The following is a 14508-nucleotide window of genomic DNA, read 5'->3' on the forward strand; positions in this document are numbered from 1 at the left end:
CTACTGAAGGACCCCAGCTCCTGGAGGAGGAACACACCATCTTATTTGTCTGTTTCAAAGATGGTGGCATCGACACAGTTACCATAGAAACAGGAGCACATAAAACCTTCGCATCAGCTTCATAGATCACAGATCCTGAGAGAAGGCCACAAACAAACACACACACAGATGATTGGATGTGTGAAGGCTGAAGGCGGGTTGTCGGGCTGAGAGGCACACTGTGTGTCTCAGGAAGCTCTTCACTGTTTTCACACTGATTTAAATGCGTTTATTCTGGGTGGAGGTGGGCTGTTTGAGGGTGTGTCGGCTCTCCTTAAGTTTAACCCGGACTTCTTCTCCCTGAGCTTACCTGACCTTGTCTGGTGGCTGATGATGGCTGCTCCATCAGGAGGTGGAGCGGTAACACTGTCGCTTGGAGCTTAGCTGACATTAATCGTTAGAGTGAATGTCCACATGGTTAAACTCCTACCTCACCCGCCACCAACCTGCCGCAGCAGGGTGGAGCAGCGAGGACGCTGCGCAGCAGCTACAGATGATTGATCTGCAGCTCTTTGAATTTAGGATGAAATATTTCAGTCATTTAGTGTAAAAGACTGAAGAGATCCTGCTGTCCTAGCGTGAGGGTTTGAGGCTTTTAATGAAAAGCACAGCCTGACGTAAACCTGGAGAATCTCTGAGTAACTTTGTCTCACCTTGTTGTGTGTAATTGCTTTAATCAGCCAAAACCAGCAACACACACACACAGACACACACATACACACAGAGCATGTTCTGGTTGTCACGTATGACTTGATGCCCACTGTCACCGGTTTCGATCCCGGCTAGTCCACAGAGTGTTTCACAGCTCCATGCTTAGTTTGACTTTGTTCTGATGCCGTCAGCCTGCAGGTTCCTAACTAGATCCACCTGAGATGGACCTGAACGCTCTGCAGTGGAAACACAAACTCTGAGCGTCTGCTTCATCTAACAGAGCCAGATATTTTTCTGGTTAGGTATGGCTGAAGGAGGCAGTAAAGCACAGCCAGCGATGAGAGGATAATGAGAGGGAAAGACAAAGTGATGAGGAAAGGGCCGGCAGATGGATCTCAGGAATGAAGACATAAAGGAGGCTGAAGCAGACGTGACAGGCGGATTCGGTGTGGAAATGGAGGGAATGGAGATGGATGGAAGGATGATGATTTCACACAACCTGCTATCAGTGTCGTCTGAATCAAAGTGAGAGAATCAGGATTAGCCGGGAGAGAGGAGGAGATGTGACAGAGCTGAGAGTAAGGCGTACGAGTAAGAGATAAGAGCAGAGAAGCAAAGACACAAACTCTCACGTGCACATCGTTTCTTTTTATTCTCCCGTCTGCTCACTAATCTGTCTCACGGTGTTTCAATCAGCGGCTTCCTCACGCTCAGCTAAAAATACGGAACAGCAAGAGTCAGGTCAAAGTTCACATTTAAAAAGCCTCTTGTGAGTACATCGGGGGAAGGGTGCCTCTCACTTTATTCCTGAGAGCTGAACAACGCAGAGAGGTTCAGCTAAACTGGGAAAGGGTTTCTGATGAGCTGCAGCTCCAAACGAGTGAAACACGTTACATAAAGTCTGCATCACCTCCTCAGACTGTGACCTTCAGACGCATCAGCACAGAAACACTTCATTTACCTCCTGCTAACGCTCAAGTTAAACTGACAGTGTCTAATAAAGAGCGTGGTCAGTAAACACTGTGAGCCTGAAGCTCCAAACACTCCGGCTATCACAGTTTCTTCTGCTCGCACATTTTTATGATGTCAGTTAGGGCGGCTATCCTTATATGACTATGTCAGGGACACAGCATCCCCGCGTGAGCACTGAAACTTTCAAGCCTTGCGTTTATGAGGGACAGCCAATCAGAATAAGGTTGGTTAAAGGGGGAGGAGCTAAAACAGCTCATTTCAGACAGAGGATGAAATAAGGAGCTGCACCGAGGTTCAGGATCACACACCGGGACTAAAAAGTACAGGAAATTAAAAAAATAAAATAAAATCAAGCTTGATGTCCATCTATAGCTCGTAATCAGGATCATGCAGTAGATGTTAGTGCTAATGTTCGACACTAACATTACAGGTACAAACTGTGAGGCTTTAGTGCAGCTTCACAGCCACAAACACATCAGATCTGCAGAGCTGTGGTCGAGTCAGAGACCTGAAGAGTTTAGCTTTCGAATGTTGTTAACAGAGCAACACTTTACAAAACGAGCCACCCCATAAGGAAAAGATATATATAAATCCTATAAAGTTTGTGTCTGTCTTGTGTGAAACTTGTATGAAAAGCATACAAGAGTGAAAATATATATAAAATCCCTTGAAAAATTATATAAATGAAACTTATATGTTTTGGATTTTTACTAAAACAATATATGAAAGTGGCCACTTTCATGAGTAAATCATATAAGCCTAATATGATTTACTATATGAAGTAGGCCACATCTGATGCAAGACTTTTATAAGTTTTTTCTGTTTCTTTTTCATATGGGACACAAAGCCTAAATGTGTAGATTAAAGCCATGCTGACTGTTTCTGAAGAGAGAGTTGTTTTTGAATGAGTCAACAGAAGCCTGAAGAGATGTGTTTGGAGCCAACAGCATGGCTTCACTCTGATTTCAGCCTCCAGCCACCATAGTTCCCTCTCGGCTGCACACATGTAGTTTAGTTTGATGCCGAGGAAACCTTCACCAAACTGTAAGACCACACAGAGGGATTTCATCAGGCTAGGGGCAGCATTTTACTGAACACCTGTGTGACATGTTTGTGGCCTTAACTCAGCACCCACAAAGACAAGTGTAGACTGTGTCAGGTACTCAGGCGGAGGTCATCATTCAGAGAGGCTTCAGGAGGATGAAGAACTTGAAGAAGAAATGTTTGTGGACAGCTGTTGTTACAGATGTTACTTTTATTTCCAGACACATATTTCATTACACTGCTGAGCGCTGTTAAAGTTTACAAATAGATCAGCAAATTTACAACTTTCCTCACCGTCACCTTTGTCCTCATTTTACTCTTTCCCAACACACGGTCGTACCAGCACAAAGCCCTGTTCAGTCATCTTCAACACCAATGTAAAATCAGACATCCATCCTGAACAAACAGTTCTTTGTTTTCAAATACAATTAGTAATGAATGAATTGTTATGAATCAGATATCATGGTGTTCCACAGGGATTGATTGTTGGACTTAAATTTAAAAATTTAAATTTAGTTTAATTTAGTTTTTGCTGACGATACCATCCTATTCCTTGGAGATAACCACATTTATACAGGAGGGAAATTAAGTACAAATGTGAAAGATAAACTTGCCTGCCAACAAAAACAGAAGTTACTGTAAATATTGCATTGTGACATTTCTGCCATTCATTTCAAATATTTTTCTCCCAAAATTTGAATTCTTCTACCATTAAACAGATAATTTTGTGATTTGTGTGCTGCTGAAATCGAATGTTTTCATGTTGATGGTGCTTGTAAAACAGGGGACCATCAAGCCTGCCAGAGATCATCTTCTGGGGATCATGAAAAGTTACAGTAAAGTTATGGAAATCGATTTTAATATTTTGTTATTTATAAAGTTCTGCACTATCTCGACACTAGCACTTTAATTCTGAAATAAAACCTGAAGCTTCAGCAGCACTAAGGCAGTGGAGGGTCCCCTCTGGGGACCATGAATGTTCACACTGCTAATGAAACACTCAGGATCCCGATGTGCAGGGCATCATGAACAGCCAGCGTTACGTTAACACTGAGTTGAATGAAAATCACATTTTAATTCACATCTTAAGCGAAAAAAGGTGTCTGGATGATGCCGGTGAGAAACTCCAGTGAAAAATGCTCCTGGAATAAAAGTAGATGAAAAAAGCAACATGATTACGGGACAAGAGGAAGGCCGAGGTGATTAGAAATATATGAATTCATCGTCCAATTTCAGACACAAAAACAAATCTGTCCTAATAATGATACTGCTGAAAGCCCGAGGGGAAATATCACAATGTTTACAACAAATTTAATAGCAATCTCACTGATTTGGACAATTGTGTAATGACCCTTCACGGATACGGTAATACGTTTTCCTGACCGCTAGCAGGGACGACAGTAATAATCACACTAAAGTAAGGACGCACCAGCGCCTCTGGAACTTATCTCAGGTCTTCCAGCCCACAGATGGCACAAAGTGACGACTACCTCGAGCTTTGACTGGTGACAACCTTGCAGCACAACAGTTCATGTTCCACATCCTGGTAGCTTCTATGAAACATAAAAAATACCCCACAGAGTGGCCAGAGGTACTGTACACACTGAGAACCCCACACACACTCACATATTAAACACATTTAGGGAAGCAAACGCAGGAGGAAGTGATCCAAATGTTACAAACAGCTGTGTGCCATCCACCTGTCAGTCAGAGGCCACGCCCCTAATAATGTAAACTTTAATACAATTTAAACAGGTGAATCATAAAGAGTGATTATGAAGGGGAAATTATCTATAGAGACCAAACAGTTTGTGTATCTGGCTGTACACGTGTTTTTTTGGGCTGACTGCTGAAGAACCTGAGCCAGTCTGCTGGAAACAGTGACCCTGCCCTTTAACACGCTAACACTAGTGACAAATCCTTTCCTTGAATTATTGATGCTTTCAGTCACCTAGTTCTCTTGGAACTTTCATTTTCTCAGAAGGGAGTTTTTCTTCCCCACTGTTGCCGAGAGCTTCTGTCTAATTGCAGGGTCTTACATATATAGATATACAGGGTCGTATAAACACCCCTGAGGCGACTGCTCTTAGATAGTTGAAGCAGTTTTACATTTTTTTTGTGCTTTTAGGCTAAAAAGAGAAAGCCTAAAACCTACAGCGAAATGAAATCGACCAACTTGTAGGGACAATAGAGGCAACAGCTCCTCGAGGTGAGCTAGTTATAAGTTCAGCTTTTCTCCATTCTAAATGACTGAAGCCGCTACCAGAGGAAGTGACGACAGCCCGATAGCATCGCCTGCTAACATGGTGCCAAAGAAGTGCACTCGACGTCTGGAAGCTAAACATAGATCCAAAAGAAATGTGGTCTACTTAGAAACACGGTGGCTCTGAAGCAGGTACCACTTCATATGATCGTGTTTGAACCGCTGATGATAAGAAGCAGCGTAAGAACACAAACAACTTTTATGCTCTGAATTGAAGAGTCTTTGTCAACAGCCCCAAGAGCTGCCAGGATAGAGGATGGTTTCATACAGGTATGAATATAGTTGAGTCTTTGGTGCATCTTGTACATTTGAAACCAGAAACTCCGCAGACATAAAGCTGCTGTGAATATATGTCAGGTGTCAGCTGCCACCCAGCTGCCTGAAACTCTGCATCTGTAACGGGTGGTGGGAGTCACTTTTTCTGATAGTGCGAGCATAGCTGGTGATCATCCAGAAACTGTGTGAGGAAGCTCAGTAGCTATAAAACAGAGACTCTGGGAGTAAGCAGGGAGTAAAAATTTTGCCTGCCCATTCTGCTATTAATCACCTATTTTAACCGCCCACTGCGTGTGTGAAGAAGTACAACTCAAATCTCCAAATCTTCTAATGAGCTAATATAGGTCCGACTTTCATCACAAAGGACAGACTTTTATCTGTTCCCCTAACCCAAACCAACGGGATCCAAAAACCCGTTGGTTTGAGTTGGAAAAAATGCAGTGAAGCGGCGAGCACTGACAACAACTCTGGTGGGACACCCAACAACTGTGCTTTGCCCCAGACTGCAGTCACTCTCACTGTCCTTTCTAACCTGAGTCCGTCTGTGCTGAACAGAGTGGCTCGTCTTTGCATAGCAGACATGAGTCGATGGGCAGGTCTCTGGTTCTATTCTTATAGAAAAACCAGTTCTGCAGATTTATCAGTGTTGTGCAGAAATGACGTCACTCTTTATTGAGGAATTTTTGTTTCAGGCCGCTGAGGTTCAGGCTGGACTGTGTGACTGAAGACACCAACATGTTTTTTTGCCGTATTATTAGGAACAGCTTGCATTTAATTGCCAACCTGACCTGTTCAGTCACAGAAGGACTGCAGGCTGTATTGCTGTGTTGGTGCTCCAAAGTTACTCCAAAGTTGGATCTGATTGTGAGCGGCCACAGCATTCACAGCGCGCTGGTCTCTACAACTTTGGTGGGTCTGTGTCCACCACCACTGTCTGCCCTGCTGTAACTGCAGCACCAGCAGCACCCATTTAAACTGAGACTGTGTTAAACTGACAGGGGCTTGGTGGTCTAATACCATGATAACAGCTGTAGCTTTGTTAGCAATACACATACAACCAATCAAGACAAGAGGAGGAAAAAACCTAAAACTCCCAAATTTAAGAGTCTGAAATTTTAAATTTGTTTGGTTGAGAGTACACACACATCGCTGTGTGTCCTGCAGCTGAGTCCTTCTTCCTTTGTTTGCTTCCACATGTCTGTACATCCACATTCAGCCACCGACACTCATGCACAAACACACACACACACACACTCGCACAATTTTACACTTACATTTGTGAAATATACACTCTTTTTTCATATTCCACATTAAATGAAGTTTTTACAGAATGTCGACAACAAAATGAAGAGAAAGACCTGCGAAAAGCACACTGGTGTACAGCATGAGTGTTTGTGTCCTTGTGGGGACCCTGTTTGCCCGCTAACGAGGTCTAAGGGGAGGGTTACAGCGTGTGCGTTTGAATGTATGCAGTATAGCTTTCTTGCCACCAGAGAGGTCCAGGGAAGTGATAAATTGAGCTGACAAACACAGAGGAATGATCCATCCCATCTGTCCAGCTCTGTCGTCTCTCTCACCATCGCGCTGCCAACTTTAAGACTTGTTCTCGGTGTGTGTGTGTGTTTGTGTGCGTGTGTGTGCAGTTCCAAGCTTGAGCCAAAGTCCCTGTGTTTCCCAGCCCAGCTGTCTCGGATCCCAGAAAGCTGGAGGCAGTGAGTCTGAGCCGGGCTGCACACAAACTCTGCAGACACGGAGCTTTGGAAACGAAGTCAATGTGATCGAAAATCCCAGGAGTCTCTCTGTGTCTGCCTCTCTCATTCTCACCCTCGCTCAAACACACAACACACCCTCTCACGGTGTGTGTGCACCATGTGTGTGGTGCAGAGAGCTGGCTAATCCGAACGTCCTCCAGAATAACTTCCCTCCTCTTCTGAAAGGCAGTTGTTGATGCTGGACGTCTGCTGGCTGACATTTAGGAGTGTGCGTGTGTGTGTGTATGTGTGTAAATGTGTGTGTGTAAATGTGTGTGTGTGTGTGTGTGTGTGTGTGTGTGTGTGTGTGTGTAAATGTGTGTGTATGTGTGTGTGTGTGTGTGTAAATGTGTGTGTATGCTAGTTCACATTTATGAGACGTGGAACAGGAATGCTGGCAGGATGGACACACACACAGTCACAGGGAGGAGGTGGAGGAGTGGGGCTGATGGCCGGCTGCTGCTTCTGGGCCCTGCAGAGTCCTGAGAGTCTATCGAGCCCTGGGCCAACAGAGCCTGAGCACAGAGGGGGGGGGGGGCAAAGGCACGAGCATTAGTGCACAAGTGTTTGTAACGCCTCATTCTGTGGTGTCCTGAAAATCTTACAAACAATGAAGCTGCTTGTTAGCTGGAAATCAATATACCTGTGAATATATCCATGAAAGTTTGCATGAAGTCCCTCTGACCAGCTCCTTTTCTAATTACAGACAGCCACATTTCATTCTTCAGTACTAATATTATAAATCCAAAATTCGTGTGTCACTCGTGACTGCAGATTTCTGAAACAAAGCTTTTCTATCGAGCGGGTTCAGTTGTGGGCGGTGTTAGAATGCCTCATACCTCATATCTGGCTTCAGATAAAGTTTTCTACAATTAAATATTAATTCTTCATAAGTATATAATTTCTTACTTTTTCAGATGAGTACCATTTAATCTTGACTGCATGTCAAACTCTCAGATATCCCAAATTGAATTTTGCTATCAATAATTGATTTATTTCTTTTGTAACTGTCAGCTGTAGATGGTGGCGTCACTTAACCAGAGCAAGCAACTCGGAGCGTGAACCTCTGAAAATGCAGCTGAAGAAGAAACATAAAGCGTAAAATCTGTGGTATTGCACATTTGTAACATCGCTGCACTTTTATTCTTTATTTTTATTTTGTTGCGGGAGGAGCAGTATCCTACTGTGGTCGCCACCCTCAGCACAGATGGTGTGTGGAGGCCGAGCAGGAGAGGTGTCTGCAGGAAGGTAAAGTGAGTCACAGAGCTGAGCTTTTATGGGCTGCTAAATATCCGAGTCTAACTCTCTTGCTTGAGTTTCAGCAGGTAATTCATTTTGTGTCTCTCTGTTTTACAGACAGATCTCCACCGAGGCGCAGCCGCTCCTTTTCTTTGCCGCCACACTCTCTGCCGCTTCTTATTCATGCATATTTCATGTTGGAAGTTCATCTCCAGCTTCAGGTTTGGCAATAATATATCAATAAATTCAACAAAGTGCTCCCATGTTCTCCATCTGTCATGTGACTCTCCTCTCCAACCCGGGGTGGTAACAGCTGCTGATGAAGATATTAGTGTGGTGATCAAGTATCAATACAGAGCAGCTTATTGGAGGGAGCCTCAATTTTTTTCCTCACACTACACTTTACAGTTCAGCTGTGAATCTTTAACCCGAAAACAGATGGAGGACACTCAGTGAACCGGCCACAGGGAGGCTTACACAGGAAGTCTGGCAGCAAACTCTTAGAAATGAGAGTGGGCGAAAACACTGAAAACTTCTACTGCTCGCCTTTTAATGCGCCAGCTGTGAAACTGAGAGCTGAGTACAAACAGCATCCCATCATACACCGTTTCTAAAAGACTACAGACACTACACTCATACGGTCAGTCACAGGTAGCCCCGCCCTAAACCCTTACCTGTTTTCTGGTCCTTTCTGAGTAACAGGACCTGAAACTCCAAAATGGACATGGTGCTTAAATCAGGCCTGAAAGCAGCGACTGACACCATAAGCTCATTGGGAAAGAGTTTCCTGACCTCATAGCCAGAGGCAGTTTCACCCATCCTTTAACAGCCTTTCCTCAAGATCACATCTCACCTCAGAATGATCTCCTCATAATCTCACTCGACCAAAAAGCCCATGCTGTAATAAAACACCACTTAAGTTTACTTTTTTCCATTATGTTGACCAATAATAAAAGCTTTCTCTGTGATGTAATAGTGGCCCTCTCAGACACACAATCAGAAAACGTCTAGTAAACAGGTGTCAAAGTTCAGTTCTTGAGGGCTGGTGAGGTGGCAATTCAGCCATTTAATTCATGTTACAGCAGCTCATGAGTGAAAGCACAAGGTGCAATAAAAGTACTTTTAGAAGTAAAAATTTCCAAACACTTACATTTACTTGCATTTATTTAAAATTACTTGAGAAAGGATAGGGGTCGCCACCTCAGCATGCAGTCAAGTTCTATTGAGTCTCGCTAATGACCTAATTTTATAAAAGGTTGCAGCAGGGACACATTTAAAAGTTTCAGGACACCGGCCCTTGAGGACTGGAGTTTGACACCCCTGGTTTAGTATAATCAAGAACTTCCATTGTCTGGACTTCCTGTTCCATAAGGGGTGCTCTCAGGTCTGTCCAGAATGAACTTGCTCAGATGATTTTAGTGAAAGGGCTCTAAGCTGTCTGTGTCTGATAAAAATCATCTGTTCATTTTTCATCTCATCGTCTGATCTGATGATGGACGTCAGCGTCATATAAACAACCTGAACACCACATCAGCTGGTCCAAGTGATGGGGGAGATGGAGACCCCTCCACCCTTTACTTCAACCATCGTTTTTGATCAGAGCTGCTCACCTCCTCGCACTCGAAGTCATCAGAGGGGATGCACTTCTGTCCTCCATCCTGTAAAACAAGAGCTCACTGTGAGAAAGTATCAGGCTGAGTATTGAATAAGATCCATCCATCCATTCATCCATCCATTCATCCATCCATCCAGCCATCCAGATCAGTAATACAATGTGTGAGTGAACAAGGTGCTTTCTGATGAGTTTAAATAGAAAAATCAAGCCATGGTGCTGGACTGAGACCTGCAGGAATTTGAAGTGTGATCTCCCTCTGCTGAGAGTCTTCATCTGTAATATTGTGCAGAAGCTTGTCAGAGAAAGCTGAAGGCTTTAGTTGATCTGTAAAAACTCTCAGATTCTCTCATGGTGCACGCAAAGACCTCCACAATATTTTCAATAAATGATGGCGCCATTTTCCACAGAACTGACTGGCCAGTGCATGGGGCTTAATCATGGTGTAACCGCTGTGAACCCAGGGTTAAACCTCCCTAAAGTCCAAACCCTGTATCACAGTACAGACCACAGACTAATAATGATAATGATTTTTGTACTTATACTGAGGTTTTGATGCATATGCTCAATCATCCAGGTAAGTAAATCCCCAAAAGTTGATTCTGTTCATCTGGACGTAGCGTTTTCAGTGGGAGAAACATTTTGTCACTCATCCAAGTGACTTCTTCAGTCTCAGCTGACTACAGGTTTCCCCAATCTTATAATGATTCACTTGCTTAAAACAAAAGGATATAGTTCCAAAAAGTACTCAGAGTCAGGTCCATAAATACCTGGACCCCACAGAGGTTTGAAATGCAGCATGCACACTTCAGCTTTAATTCAGAGGTAAAAATTACAGTCAGTGTTTTCAAAGGCTCTCGGGTTCTCTGCAGATGTCTGTCAAACTGAGTGGAAACAACAGATTCCTCAGAAACAGATCATCAATAATTAAAGCAGATGGTCAAAACCTGAAGTAAAATGTGGTGTTTGCACCACTGCTTCTGTGAGATCGTTAAAGGAAGCAGCTCCTCCACGTTTCAGCCTCCTCGGGTTGTTAAATCGAGCTCCACCTTCATTAAAATGCAGAGTGCTGATGATGACAAGGATGCACACTTATTTGTCCTCAAACACACACATGCCAGCATTTATCTCCGGCCTCCATCAGCTTCTTTGTCAGTGCTTCATTAGCATATCTCCTCCCGCTGCCTGGGTGGGTGAGCCAATCAGATCTTATCGCTCAGCAAGGAGGAAGAAAATTCTTTTCAGTGTCGGGGAAATCATCGTAAGTGGCCGGATCATTATCGTTTCCCTGAAATATACATGCGCAGAGCCACAAATAGGCATCCATGTGCACGCGCACAGGCTTATTTATCCTGATCATTAAAGCGTGCAGATGATTTGCTATCATATGGACATCTTCCGATGCCGGACGCCTCTGCACGTCTGCTTCCTTTAAAAGAGCTAAAAATGATCGCTGTATTCACGAGCTTTGGGGAAAAGACACCATTCACAAAGCAAATTCAGAACAGTATGCATGAGGCGATATACAGCATCAACAGAGACGCAGCGCACAGCAGTATCACATTCCTGCCGATCCCTTTCTCTCTTTATCTGCCTGTTTTTCAGATGTAACTCCATCTGCACTGCCGGCTGTCCACAGAGCATTCAGGCCCACTCCAAACATGCACGCTGACATCGCAGGTCTTTAGAAAGAGGCTTTGAAAGTGCTGACAGGTAGCCGTCTGCAGCTCTCTGCACCTGATGGAGGGCTGCAGGGTGAATTCATACTGTCACACTATGTTAAACGTGCAGTACAGGTGCCGTGAAATTGGATCATCTGACTCAGGGTTGGTCTCCTGTGGTCGCAGAGCATTTACAGGTGCTCAGAATGCTTCTGCAGGCACTCTGGCATAAAAGGGTTGGTTGAAGAATGGAGACAGGAAAATAAACCATCCATCCATCCACCGTTCTTCAGCGGTAGCCTTCAGCAGATCGCTGCTATGAGGGTGAAAGTGAATTTAGTTACAGGTTACAGGAAGCCAGAGGTCACGTCCCATTTGGACCTCTGTGATTTGAACATTGCTCCACTTTTCTTTTTTTTTCTTTTTTTTTTAAAAAAAACCCTGTTTCCTCTCACTTCTGCTCAGTGGTTCTCCTTACTGTCAGCTAGTGGGTTAGGTTTAGGTGGGACTCTGCACCTCATGAAACTTGATGAAAACTTGGGTCTGAGCAGACCATCACTGTGACCTGATGTAGTGTTTTCCAACTGAGGTCCACGGGTTGTGGGAAACACTGAACAGAAATTCAGAAAGACTGATTTTTGGTCATGATCTTTGTTTGTGTTGCCGTTTTTAAGTTTGGTTTTCTGACTTTTAGAAGAACTCATCCTTCCTGTGATGATCTGCTTTCACCTCGGCTCTTTATCCTTCCAGCCGGTTTCTCAAAGCCACATTTAACACGCCAGAGTTTACTTTCCATCTGTTTGCCTTCTTAACGCTTCCATCTTGGCAGTCTGTGAACTTCAAATGAAAACACTAAGCTCTGAACACACATGTCTTCATAAGAATGATCCACTGCAGCACTCTGCACCCACTCAGACATTACAGCTGAAATGCTGGCCACGATGTGCTGTGCTGTATGTGGACTGGATGCAGACTCATATCTGTGCTACAAGGATGTCTGCAGGCTGAACTTAAAGGGAAGCACCATTGACCCTGAGGCCCGGTTGAGTTCAGACGACCATCACAGTGATCAACGCTGCAGCTTTGGACTGAGAGATGGGAAAACAGACACATGAGCTCTGATTCATCCAAATACTGTGCTCTGTGCAGGAAAAGAATTAAACAGAAAGAAATAAAAATGAATAAAAATGGTCCAAAAAGCAGGGACAATCCTCATGAGGAGGAACAAACTGAGTCATCTGCTCTTTATCTTAAGCCGAACAAATCCAACCAGTAAAGGTCCCAGAATCGCAAACCCTGGTCTTCATTCTTGCTCCACTGAAGAATTAGAATTACAGAAACTGTTTCCATTCCAGGAAAAGAGGACCAGAACTTTGTGCACTTCCTGTCACAGGGACCACCCTAGTGGGACCTTTTTTACCTCACTGTCACCATAAAGCTGCTGATCCTAAAGTTGGAACCACAGTCATCAGAGGCCATGTGAGAAGTAACTGCAACAAATGCAATAACTGGCAGATGCAGCCATCAATTTCTAACACCAAAATTTATAAACAGTATCATAGGTGGGCGGAGCTTCTGGGTCTGAAGACTGCAGCCACAGGGGGTGATATATGCAAAACATATCTACACCCTCTGCAATCACTTCTCTGATTTTATGCTCAATAATTTATTTTAGGTCATACTGAATAAAACAAAAAATCACTTTTGTAAATTTTGGTCGTTTGATGTTTCAGAACAGTTTATCTGGGATACACGCACTGGTTAACTGTCAGTCCTAAATCATTAGCCAATGAGAGTTCACTTTCATAGTCTCCCCCACCCCGTTCTCCTCACATGTCGTTTGACATGGTAACATGTCAACAGTGGAAACTTTCATCTCGAGCCTTCAAACTGGGACCTCACAAACGAGTAGGTCAACTGAGTACATGATAATGATATGTAATCTCAAATCTGCTAAAAGGGCCTCTGGTTAAACATCACTAAAGCACGCACTGCACAGGGGGGGAAAAGGGTACTCCAGGGTAAGAACTTCTAAGAAACTCTATAAAACTGCAAGGCAGGGTTTCTCCTCTCAAACCAATCACCACCAGTTATTTGACAACAATCAGCAACCACCTGGAAACCACAGTTACTGTCACTAACAGGACAAATCATCCTTCAGTTTCAAAGATGTGTAATAGAGGTAGTAGTAGAGGTGTATACTTGCTTGTAGACACTGTGGATGGGCACATTGGTTGGCATGAAGCCATGCTATTCTGACATGGTAGCTGGTACATTGTAGTCTCGGTGAAGTTTGGTAGAAGCTGGAGGCAACATGTCACTCGAAGGTGAACTCACCTTCCAATGACAAAGCTCACCCAGCCGTAACCAGAACTTCAAAACCTAGCATGGCTTAACTTGCTTCTGCTTCTGTTGTTGGGATTATGTGTGGAATTTACAGTGTGACTGAAGCTGTTACCAGTTATCAGAGCCTTTGAGTCCAGTGCAGTGGAAACAGGCTGAAGAAGTGTCACCTTTACAGGCCTGATCACTGTGCTGTACACCGGCCTTTGGTTAGGGTTACCAGACATTGATTAATACAGTCAGGGATGCATGGCTTTGTCATTGGAAGATGGAACAACACTGCTAATTAAAGGTTCGTGGAGCCACCCGTCAACCTGAACCTCCACCTTAGGTGTTCTTTTTTTACTAAAATATCAGCTGATTTCCTGTTTTTGTCCCATCATGAGAATTCTGACCACTGGAAAGCTGCTGGTGTTTAAGCACAATTTCCAGAAATCCCTGAGATATCTGCACAAAATACAGCTATTGCTACTTTTAGCTGCTCCCTCCTTCCCAGCGGGGACCTCCGTATGTTTGATTTGGCAGAATTTCATACTGGATGCTCTTCCTTCAACCCCAGAGGGTTTAGTGTCCCCTCCGCACAAAATATTAACTGTAAAACTCTTTCTCTACTACAAAGACAAAGAGAATTAAAAAAAACCCATATGTTTAGGTGTA

The 14508-nt window shown here is 43.9% G+C and overlaps 1 protein-coding gene across 1 annotated transcript in view; it reads right to left on the bottom strand.

Annotated features, from left to right (window-relative positions):
• Positions 1 to 2907: 2907 nt before the first annotated feature.
• The window catches only part of gfra2b (GDNF family receptor alpha 2b), a 145236-nt gene continuing 133635 nt past the window's right edge, over positions 2908 to 14508 (bottom strand). The window contains exons 9-10 of the mRNA XM_087843415.1: positions 9846 to 9893; positions 2908 to 7511 (exon numbers count right to left, since the gene is read on the bottom strand). Coding sequence (XP_087699541.1) covers positions 7368 to 7511; positions 9846 to 9893 — 192 coding nt within the window. The 3' untranslated portion in view covers positions 2908 to 7367. The remainder of the gene's footprint in view (positions 7512 to 9845; positions 9894 to 14508) is intronic.

Source organism: Neolamprologus brichardi, chromosome 7 (assembly GCF_056152115.1).
Source record: "Neolamprologus brichardi isolate AB-2024 chromosome 7, ASM5615211v1, whole genome shotgun sequence".
Taxonomy (NCBI): domain Eukaryota; kingdom Metazoa; phylum Chordata; class Actinopteri; order Cichliformes; family Cichlidae; genus Neolamprologus; species Neolamprologus brichardi.